Raw genomic sequence first — 11,401 nt, 5'->3', positions numbered from 1 at the left:
GCTTTAAACATTGTCACAGTAACAAACCACTTGAGGAGATTCGAGATTAAATGTTGTGTTTAGAAACAAATTCTAAAAAATAGACCAGAAAGGCATTTTTAGGTATTCACGTGTGTAGGCACGGGATTGATTTTATCAGGAGAAAATCTTGGAATTTAAGATTCGTTTGGACAATAAAGCAAAAAAAGGGTGATAAATATCTCCTAAGAGCTTCACAAAGCTCTTGTGTAGAGTAGCTGTGCTATAGAAATGTACATAATTAAACTTTTGAGCTGAAATACATCCTGAACACTCATTTCCAGCAGCATCTTTGCCTTTAAAACTCTCTCCCTTCTCTTTCAGACCGGGTCATCCAGACCTAAATCATGTGAAGTTCCAGGAATCAAGTAAGTTTTGAGCAAAACTTTATTTTATTTTTTTTTTTGAAGAGCACTGAGATCTTTCTAAGAAAAAAAAAACAAACAAAACCTGTGTGTTGAATATCCTCTTGCTTTGGAATTCCCTGGAAAAGCCTCCCATGGTCTAACCCTGCTCTGGATGTTGGTCGAACATCCAATACCTGGTGTTACAGATGGAATTCCCTCTGGGAAAACCGTCCTGGAAAGCTGGAATTCCACCTGAGATGTGTCTTTTTTTTCTTTATTCCCCCCTCTCTCCCTAATTTAGCATCTTCCCATCAGCCGACCAGGAAAACACTACAGCCCTGATTCCTGCCACGCACAACACGGGCGGCTCCCTGCCGGACCTGACCAACATCCACTTCCCTTCCCCGCTCCCCACGCCGCTGGACCCCGAGGAATCCACATTCCCTGCCCTCAGTAGCTCCAATAGCACCGGGAATCTCGCTGCCAACCTGACTCACTTGGGCATCAGCACTGCCAGCCAGGGTGAGATCATCGCTCCCAGGGCTGGGCTGTGGCACCTGGCGCCTGAATTTCGCTCGAGAATGGTGGCATTTTCAGCCCAGAATATTAATATTTCTTCTGAGAGTTAATTGCTCTTCCCCTGCTGATTGATTCCTCTTTGTAAAAAGGTTTTATATGTACAAAAAAAACATAAGAAAGCTGTGTTTAGTTACAGGATGTTCTTGGTACCCAAACCTGCCCTTTCGGGTTTGTTTTGAGGTTTTGTTTTATTTTTGGGTTTTTTTTTGTGTGTGTGTGTTTTTGTTTGTTAGGTTGGTTTGGTTTGGTTTTTATTTTGTTTGAGGATTTTAGGGGGGGAGGTTTCTTTTTTAATTTTTAATTTTTTAATTTTTTTTAATGTATAAAACCACATGAGTCGGTTTTTTTTTTTTTTAATTACTCTTGTAATTCTTTCTGCTGAACCCCAGCAGATGTTATGGGAACATCCTCAGCAGCCCTTTTATTTCCCTTTTCTTTAAAAGGGCATTTTTGAAAGGTGAGGATTCTCTCAGAGGGAGAAACATTGTTTGCTTCCTCTGAAGCAAAATCTCCCTCTTTGAGCAGGCAGGACCAACGTGGAGCCTTCCCAGGGTGTGCTCACTTTTGTCAGCTTGACTGCCTTGAGTTCCCAAAACATCCTCAACATTCAGGGCTTCGGGAAATGACGCCAAGGGAAACCTGAGTTGTGCTTGTTGGGGTTTTTCAGGACTTTGGCAAGATGGATAATTCGATTTTTAAAACCCCACAAACCAGCATCATTTACCTTGTTGGAAATTTAGATTATTCATAGTGATGGTCCTTTCAGGACTTGTTAACTTCATAGGCAAGTAGCCTAAGCACCAGTTTATTGATTATTATGATTGTTCTTTAAATCATTTCACTGGTTTATCCTCCAATAGTCATGAAGAGGGTTGAGTTTTCCTATTGTCAGCGGCAGTTGCAGTCTGTTGGTTCCTAGAATAGAAATGAGGCATTTGTATCCAAAAATACAAAGTTGATTTCCTGTGCTGGGCAGGATTCCCTTTCCCACTTGACAATCCTCTCCTATATCAGGAAGAGGAAATTGTTGTAATCAGGTTACTGACCGAGCAGGTAAGTTTGAGGAGGAAGCAAGAGGAGGGTTTAACCATTTGAGGACAGGATTTCAGCATCCCTGAGCGAGTTTTTTTGGTCTCAAAAGTGGCAGTTCCAGGGTCGGGCCGTCGCTCCCCACAGAAATGGGGAATTTTTGCTGTACCCACATCTAGCAGACTAAATGGTGTAAAACCCATTTGCTTTGAAAACTTCTCCTGCTCTGTCAAAGACGTGACAAAATAAAGATGGGATGGTATTCCTGCTTCTCTTTGCAGACCATCCCACCACCCTACTCAGTCTTTGGGCCACCTTTTAAACCGATTTTTCCCCAACTTCCCCTTGCTGCTCTTTGGCAGGAAAAGCCTCGGTAAGGCCTTTTGAACCTCGTGCCCTGCACGGGCACATCCTTGAGCAGCCCTGGCAGAAGGAGGGGCAGCAAACACTGGTCGTGTCCCTCAGACCTGCACGTTTGTGCCACCCAAAGGTGTCGGTTGGGTGTCGGGTCACGGGCGCGCTCCCTGAGGTGAAGCGTCGGGTTTGCAAACACAGCCCGGCAGTTGGAGCCGCTCTTGCCTGCTGGCTCCTTGGCAGCCCGGACTTCCTGGCTCCCTGGCATCCTGCCTGGAAGCCTTGAACCTTTGCCAGGTGCCTGGGAGCTCTCAGGCTCCGTGGATCCCTCCTTTTCTGGCAGCTCCGGGAGAGCAGCTCGCTCGCCCCGCTGTCCTGGAATCACTTCCCGGGGTGACTCCGTGGCTCTGGGCTGAGGCAGAAAACAGGGGAGGTTTCTAAACTTCCAGATTTTTGTCTTGATTGGAACAAATTCAGGGTGTTTGTTTGTCCCTACCCCCTGCTAGGTCGTGGCTCTTGGGGAGCGTGATGGATATTTCCTGCGCTGTGCCATTAGAAAGGGAGCTCTTCCTGCACAACCTGTTTTTCTTCTGCTTTTTCCATTAAAGAGGTGTTTGCTTTTACAGTATCTCGAGTGCCCTCTGATTAGTGTGTGGCTGCAGGGTCTGTTCTCTCATTCCCAGAGCCGGAGCCTGTACAAATAGAGCAGAACCCGCTTTGCCCAGGCTCGGGCTGCGTGAGGACGATCCCTGCAGGGCCTGGAAGCGCCGAGGCCGCTCTGCCTCTCCCTCTTCCAAGTCATCTGTGCACGAACCTGTGCCTGGATTGAGTCCAGGATAAGCCACGGGGATCTTCCTCTCATCCTGCCGCTCCTGAGCCCGGGCAAATTAATTACAAATCACCTAACGAGCCCCGGGCTGCTCGGCCGGGGCACGTCCAGCCCTTTGCGTGGGGTGGTTGTCCACTCAGGCCACTTGCTGCTGGTCATCGAGGGGGATTACCTGTGGTACAGGTGTCAGTAAATCCTGGCTATGCTCCTGCTCAATCTGCTGTGCTCATTCCCAGCAGGAATGACGACGACGCCGGCCCCTTCCCAGCAGCACCGCCCGCCCGCCGTGAGCCCCCTGTCCTTGGACTCCAGGAGGCCACAGTCCCAGCAAATGTCCCCCACGCTCTCCCCTCTGTCACCAATCACTCAGGTAGGACCTGGTGGCAGGGTGGAGGTTGGTTTTGTCACAGATCTGTTGTTTTGCTCTGCTCAGACTGGCAGAGAGGTGGGGTTTGGTGGGATATCGGGAAGAGATTCCCAACTGGGAGGATGGGGAGGCCCTGGCACAGGTTGGGCAGAGAAGCTGTGGCTGCTCCATCCCTGGAAGTGGCCAAGGCTGGGTTGGATGGGGTTTGGAGCAACCTGGGCTAGTGGAAGGTGTCCCTGCTCACAGAAATTTTAACATCCCTTCCCACTCAAACCATTCTGGGATTCCATGAATTTCACCTCTCTTGTTCTGTAGTTCCCTTCTTTAAAAGTGTTCCTTAATTCAGAGCCTTAAAAAGGGAGATTTTACTTCTTCTTTCCTAGGACTGTGGTAAAAAAACCACCTGTTGGGACGCATTTCCATGAAGTTGTTGTCTCTCCCAAAGTGAAATTTGAAAGACATTTCTCTTAACTCACGAGAAAAAATCCCGATTAACTTTTTGAACTGATTTCCTGAGTGACTGCCCCTGTGACTGCCCACGGGGATTTCTGAGCTCAAGATTCCACTGGGCTTTTAAAGGGCTTGTTTATTGTACGCTGGAGGTGATGCTGGGTCTTTTGAGTTAAACAATCCCAGGATGGTTTGGGTTGGAAGGGACCTTAAAGCTCACCCCCTGCCGAGGGCAGTTCCCCACAGTGTGGCTGATTGTCCCCCTTGTTTCCCAGGCCGTGGCCATGGATGCACTGTCCCTGGAGCAGCAGCTTCCCCCGTACCCCTTTTTCACCCAGACAACTTCCCAGCAGCAGCAGCAGCCGCCAGTGGCCAGTTCCCTGCCCCAGAACCCCCCGCTCCTGCAGAGCTCGGGGCTGCAGAGGGGCCCTCAGCTCCCCCCTCTGTCCGTCACGGTACCTTCCACCATCCCACAGTCGCCTCCGGGGAGCCAGAGCCAGCCCTCCATGGGCATAGACATCAACTCGGTGAGTCTGGGAGCGGCTTTCCTTGGGAAAACCCGGCAGGGATCGGCCTGGACAGCTTCGGGTCATCCTCATCCCGTGAGATCCATCGTCTCAGGCAGAACCTCACGCAGAATGGGAGCTTCTAGAGGAAAGTTCGGGCTTCATGTGCTCTCGGGGTGGCCATATTTACGTTAAATTTCGTCCCTTCCAGCTCCAGGTTGGCTTGGAACAGCTTCAGTGTATCAGCATTTATTTTACACCTTGCTGGGCTGTTGCTGTGGGAGATTTTCGGGGTGTTCAGCGCAACCCCCAACACACAGACCAGGGAAGCCCACGGAGCCTTGAGGAAAAAAACCCTGCCAACAAGCGTTTTCCAATCCAAAGAACATTTGGGAAATGTGTTGGAAAGCTGTCAAGGACCAAGTGTTTTTTACACTTCCTTTACTTAGAACCCTTTTACTTAAGGAATTTTTAGGGCATCCGTTATCACCTTCCAGAAAATGGGATTTGTGGCTGCCCTCGGTGCCCAGAAGACAGGGAGTGTGTCTGGACACGCAGGGAGGGTTTATGGGCAGACAGATCCCTTTTCTTGCTCCTTTTAACATGAAATGTTAGGAAATGTTCTGTCTCAGCAGCTGCAAAGCCCAAATGCAGGGCCAGGATCAGGGAGGGAGGGATGTCCCAGCTCCTCCCGCTCCTTCTGCCCCGTGTAGGATCCTGGTTGTCCGCTCTGTGGTGCCCTGGCAGTGCTGTAGGGACGGGAATTGCCTGGAGAGTGAGAAGAAATCACTGCTTATTGATCTGTCACTTGTTTGGGGGTGAAATTTTTAACAGTTTGTGCTGATAAAATTCTTCTTGAGAGCAGCTGCTTCCCTTTCAGGACTGGAAGGGGAAGAGGGAAGGACAGTCCAGCAGTGGAAAGGATTCCCACTCAAAATATGTCCCAGTGTTTTGGTTCTAATCCTCATGTAGTGCCAGTACAGCCAGTTCTGATTTCATCCTTTGCTTTCTGTGTTGCTTTCCTCATCCTAAACCTCTTTATGACCTTAACTTTTAGGGTGCCGTGCTTGTATCTTTTATAGCAGCTGAAATAATTCCCGAGTAAACAGATTTAAAGGCAGATTATGGAAAAGCTGAGCTCTCACAGCCCCACTGGCAGCTTCTCCACAGCTTTTGTAAAGCAGAATTGAAATTCCTTTGTACTTTGGGGGGTGTGCAGAACAGAAAGATATTTTCCAGAGATTCACAGAATTCCAAACCGTTGGAAGTGCAGTGTCTTCCCACACTGCAAAGCAGCTGATTAAATTTACTGGATTGCAGGTTTTTCCTCAATCATCCGTAATTTGTGAGGAAGTAGAGTGAGGAGAGCTGTGCTACTGCTGCTGTTAATTAGTACATCATTATTTAAATGCCATTAATATTATTAACTTGTTCAAATCCAGGGTTTTAATGATGAGAGGAAAAAAAAAAGGTAAATCTTGGAAAACACGTCTCAGTGTAAAAGTCAGTGATTTAAAGCTGCAAAACGCAGTGTGAATTCCCACACTGTGTCAAACAGGGGTGTTCAGAGCACCCCCAGGCTCTTCAGCTGGGGGCAGAGCAGGATCCCAGAGCAGGGCAAACCCACACGTGGGCGTGAAGAATCAATGCCACTCCTCTTGACTTATTCCCAGCTTTCAAGAGTTCTTTGCCCTCGATCCTTGGCTGACCTGATTTTTTTTTATTTTTTTTTTATTTTTTTTTTTTTTTTTTTTAATAAATGGAGGCACAACTGAGCAGAGGGAGGAAATACTCCCTGGTTGTGCCTGTCCACAGCCCCGTGCTCACACAGACCCCACCACGCTGCCCCCCCCCAAGCTCTCTCCCTGTCAGGGGTGTAACCCTGCCTTCCTCCACAGCCAAACCTGCTGAAGAGGCTGGTTCCTCGCAGCTGGATCTGCCAGGAGTGTGTGTGTGTGTGTGTGTGTGATTTCTGCAGGCCTCCCTCAGTGCCACGGTGTTTAACTCTGTGTTGTTCTGTAGGCGTCACTCCAGCAGTACCGCAGTAATGCTGGATCCCCAGCCAACCAGTCTCCCACCTCTCCTGTCTCCAATCAAGGCTTCTCTCCTGGCAGCTCCCCTCAAGTAAGGGACTCTGTGCTTCCACAGGCCTTGCTTCTCGTGTGTGTTCTTAGCTGAGTCTCTCCATCACTGACCCACAGCTGTCTCACTGTAACTCCGTGTGCTCCTCATGCATCTCCGACCTCTCATCCCGGCTGCACCTCCATTCCAGGGCCAGAGTTTTGCAATAGCTGGTGAATTGCCTTTTTTTTGGGGGGTGGGGGGGAACAAAGCTGCTGTTTGAAGGCTGGGTTTTTGGGGGGGGGTTTCTTTGGGGTGTTGCATGGACAGAACCTCCAGGGAGAATCCTTTCGGTTCCCAGTGTCCCAGGGGAGCTGATGGGTAAGGCTGGGAGGGCAGAGGGGAGCTCCAGTGCCTCCTGCCATCCCTTGTGTGGCCAAACCCATTTACAGCAGGACCTTTTTAATGTGGGAACACACCCTGTGAAGGAAAACACTGGAGAAAATGCTCCTAAAATGAGCAGCTGTACCTTGTGGCTGGCAGGGAGTGGGTTACCAACTCTCTCCCTTGCCTGCCAGCTGGTTTTCCTTCCTCTGTGTGTATCTGCTCCCAGATCCACGTGTCCTGGATGGAAGTCATAGTCTGGGGATGTGTGTGATCCTCTGAAGGGGGATTTTTCCCTGCCAGCAGCAAGACATTAAAAACAAGCAGGGTTTGGGGGGTGCCCCAGTGTAAGAAAGGGCATTTTCAGTATTGATGCTGCTGAAACAGCTCCAGCTGGGCTGCCCTGGAGAGTCCCACCTGCAGAAACAAGGTGCAGGGAGTTCTTGCAGGAGTCTGAAAATACATTTTCTGCGTCACCATTTAACACTGAAGGCTGAGGGGCCTTTCTGAGTAAATAACCCTTCACGGTCCCAAAGCAGAAGCTCCGTCCCTCATTAGCCGGGCTCGGGCCACTGGTAAAGCTCAGACCTAGATCCAGGTCAGGACTGACTGGATATCCTTAATTCTGGCTTAACCTGCTGCTCAGCCTCTCTCTGCTGCTGCTGCTGTGAGTCCTGCTGTGTCCTGTGTGTGGCTCCAAACACCACAGTTAATTAACCCTTGGGCTGTCCCAGGGGGCAGAGCTGCTGCAAACCCTCACTTCCCACAGGGGCAGCACAGCCAGTTGGGATTTTCAGGTTGATTTTCTTTCCTCCTTGACAGTAATCTTAATAACTCTGTCCTGGTTTTGCCCACAGATTTGTTGCCTCTGGTCAGTGCAAAGTGCAGCAAGTGGGGCACACACTGGGCTGTAATTTTTTCCTGCTGGGGTTGTTTTATCCCATAAAATCTTCCTTAGGTTTTACTCTTTTCAAGTGAGACACCACAACTCTGTGAGAGCAAGGAAGAGGATTTATTGATACTCTGGTATTGGCCTCTTAAAAATGCCCACAGAATCCTTTATTTCTGCTAAATTAAACCCAAGATTGTTGTCTCCAGCACCCAAAAGCTGCTGCTGGTGGTCAGAAATAATTTAAATGTGGAGGGGAGCAATGGGGGGAAAGAAGAACCAGTTTGGAGGGAGGACTGGGGTTGGTTGTGGCGATGGGGGCAGCTCCCAGGTGCCAGGATCCTTTAACCTGCCCAAAGTGAAGGCAGAACCCTTCCAACAGGAGAATATTCCTGTGGTGGAAGAGCTGCTCTTCCTTCCTGCGTGGAGCTCCTCACAGATGCACGTGTCCTGGGTGGAAGTCATAGCTTGGGGATCCTCTGAAGGGGGAAATTAAAAACCAAGCAGGGTTTTGGGGGTGCCCCTGCGTAAGGGAGGGAGAGCAGGAGTGGGATGAAGTAGGTGCTCCTCTTTCTCCCAGGAATTTTGGGTTCCACCCTTGGGGTGTTACGAGGGGCACCCTTGAAACCCGGGAACGATGCCGGGTCTGGTGTGGCCTCACACCCTGTTCAATCACCAGAGGTTCTCCTTCATCTTCCCACCTCTCCAGACCCTTTTTCCCCCGTGTCCCAGCCCTGTGTGTGTGTGTGTGTGTGTGTGTGTGTGTGTGTGTCCAGCCAGGGATTGGAAAGCTCTGCCTGCAGCCCCAGCTCTGTGTTTGCATGGCTGTCCCCTCCCCTCACACATCCTGCTCTGCTCACACCCCCTCCTGCTTTAGCGCCTCCAGCCCGGACAACCTGGTAGGTATTTTGGGGGTGGATAATTCCAGCCAGGGAGGGGTTTTGTGCTTGGGGCTGGTTTTTTTTTTTTCCTTGCAGTCCCCCCCCAGCATTAACCCCAGAAGATCCCCTGCTGACCAAACCCTCGGCCCAGTGTTCCTGCCGTTCACGAGATGTTCTTCCCGGAGCTGTTGATAAATCCTTCCAAGGCTCTGAAGTGTTGGAGTAATGACATTTGCAGTGGATTTCCCTCGGGAGTTTCAGTGCTTGCAGCTGTAGTAACCAGGCACACTTCACATGAGGAGCAAATCCCGTGTTTTGTTAGGAGTTACTGACCCAGACTTGCACAAACACCTCCTGCTCTCCTGGTGATCATTTTTTGGGTTCCCTGAAGTTTTTTAGGGTGGGAACAGTGCTTAGTGAAACACAGAGATTTTAGGGTTTGCCCTACTGCTGGAGAGCTCCCGGGGAAATGAAAGGACGGGGGTTTAAAGGGGAAAAAAATACCTCGGTGCTCTCTGGAGCTCTGGAATAGCAGTTGGATTTCTGGTGCTGCTTTTGCCTCACGTCGAGCCTGTGACACCCTGAGAATTCAGGTTTGTCCTTAGAAGGGATTATAACCCAGAGATTGGATTGGATTGGATGATGTCAGAGGTCTTTTCCAGCCTCATTGACTCCATGGTCCCGCAGTGCTGATGCTGTTCCTGCCCCTCCACCTGGGAATCATTTTCCGTGGCAGAGTTATGGTCCTGATCCACTTGCCTGAGTGAGCTCTGGGCACTCTTGACTCCAGGTTTCTCAGGAGGAACAGATGGAGCAGGCTGGATAATCTGGAGTTGGGATAAGGCAGCAAATGAGGGCTCAGTGGTTAAAAACCCCCCGCATTTTCCTTTAAATAAATCGATTTGAGTAGTGCTTTGCCTTTTCTCTTGCCAGCTGTAACGTGGCTCTTGTGGTGTTTGATCCCTCTGGATGTTTGATCCCTCCCAGTGTGTGATCCCTTCCTCGCAGCCCTCCTGGGCGAGGGATCCAGCAGCCCTTGGAGTTTTGAGGACTTGATGATAGATTGGAAAACTTATTCCAGTGACACCCATTTCCCACGTTTACCTGCTGGTGGGGAGCAGGGATGGCCTGGTTGTTAATGTGCTCTGGGTGGGACAGACCATAAATCCCAGGAAAGTGAATCCACAATCTCCCAAGTGCGTCCAAACCACCCCCTCACACATGGGAATTGCTTCACAGGGATGCTCTGGGATCAAAGGGGCAGTTTTTTGAGTTCTTTTTTAAATACAAGGCATTTTTGGGAGTATCTTTAATCTCTGGCTCTTCAGTGCCTTTAGCTGTGGAGTGCCTGTTCTGATGCTTCCTAAGCTTTTCCTTCATTTCCCATTCTGCTTAGGTTTTTAAGGGGGAAATTTGTAGCCTTCTGCTTTTAACTAAACCAGCAATTGAATTTCTACCTCAAGGCTGAGACAATCTCTCCACTCAAATTACCTTTACATTCTCCTTGCCAGTAAATGGATTTCTTTTTTTTTTTTTTTCAGCTGGAATATCAGAGTTTGTGAGTTTTAAAGAAGTGATCTCTGATTTTTTTTTTTTCTATCTGGAATTTTTTGGGGGTACAGTATTCCAGAGTGTTAAATCACTGTCCTCACATTCTTGGTCACCTTTCAAACAATTGATGAATTCTTGGTCATCTTTCAAACAACTGATGAATTCTTGGACACTTTTAGAACAATTTATGAATTCTTGGTCACCCTTAGAACAATTTATGAACTCTTGGACACTTTTAGAACAATTTGTGAATTCTTGATCACCTTTAGAACAATTGATGAATCCTTGATCACCTTTAATTGATGAATCCTTGGTCACCTTTAATTGATGAATCCTTGATCATCTTTAGAATAATTGATGAATCCTTGGTCACCTTTAATGGATGAATTCCTGGTCACCTTTAATGGATGAATTCCTGGTCACCTCTGGAACAGTTGATAATTGATGGAGAATAACGACAAACCCTTGTGGTGCCAGAGGGCACAGCAGCTTCTCAGCAAGGCTCAGGAATTCCTCCTGGAATTCTTGCTGATCCCACGCTCCCCTGGCCTCCCTCCTCACCTCTGCTGCTCGTGGAAAACCCCTTTAAACCGTGACTTTTGTCCTTGCAGAGCCAGAGCCAGCCCAGCCCCACCTTGGGCTCTCCTCTCTGCCCTCAGCCTGGCCTTTCTACCCCCGAATCCCCCCAAAGCTGAAGCCCCCGAGTTGGTTTTGTACCCCCCCCCCCCGTGTGTGTGTGTCCATCCCCCCCGAGTTTTCCGTGTCGTGTGTGCTCGGGGAGGAGCTGCTGGGGGTTCTGTGCCTGTCCCCGCGCTCGGGGCTGCCCCGTGGATGTCCCGCAGCTCCCGGTGGGGCCGTGGGGGCCGGGGAGGGGTTCGCACCATAAAGCCTCTTGTTTTGTTTTCAGCATTCTTCCATGCTGGGCAGTGTTTTTGGGGACTCCTATTATGAGCAGCAGATGACAGCTAGGCAGGCTAATGCCCTCTCCCACCAGGTGAGCAAATTCATCTCGGCCCCAGCGGCCACTTCCACCTTCAAATTAAGAGCAATTAACTCCTAATTATTCTGTGTCGCAGCACGTTCTGTCCATGTAGAGTTTTCCTTCTGTTCTTTTTAGTTTCTGACACTCAGGAGTTTCTTTTCTTGTTTTGTTTGG

The 11,401-nt window shown here is 49.4% G+C and overlaps 1 protein-coding gene across 2 annotated transcripts in view; it reads left to right on the top strand.

The window, feature by feature from the left end:
• The window catches only part of CRTC1 (CREB regulated transcription coactivator 1), a 48,090-nt gene that overhangs the window by 33,880 nt on the left and 2,809 nt on the right, over positions 1–11,401 (top strand). For both annotated transcript variants that reach the window (XM_027907199.1, XM_027907198.1), the window contains 6 exons: positions 343–386; positions 667–887; positions 3,396–3,526; positions 4,249–4,500; positions 6,502–6,603; positions 11,153–11,239. In XM_027907199.1, the coding sequence (XP_027763000.1) occupies positions 343–386; positions 667–887; positions 3,396–3,526; positions 4,249–4,500; positions 6,502–6,603; positions 11,153–11,239 (837 nt within the window). The remainder of the gene's footprint in view (positions 1–342; positions 387–666; positions 888–3,395; positions 3,527–4,248; positions 4,501–6,501; positions 6,604–11,152; positions 11,240–11,401) is intronic.

Source organism: Empidonax traillii, unplaced genomic scaffold (genome assembly GCF_003031625.1).
Source record: "Empidonax traillii isolate 1590-97213 ecotype Southwest subspecies unplaced genomic scaffold, ASM303162v1 scaffold1417:size190790, whole genome shotgun sequence".
In the NCBI taxonomy this organism is placed as follows: domain Eukaryota; kingdom Metazoa; phylum Chordata; class Aves; order Passeriformes; family Tyrannidae; genus Empidonax; species Empidonax traillii.
The sequence above is the reverse complement of the archived record's forward strand: the minus strand, read 5'-3'. Positions and strand labels throughout refer to the sequence as shown.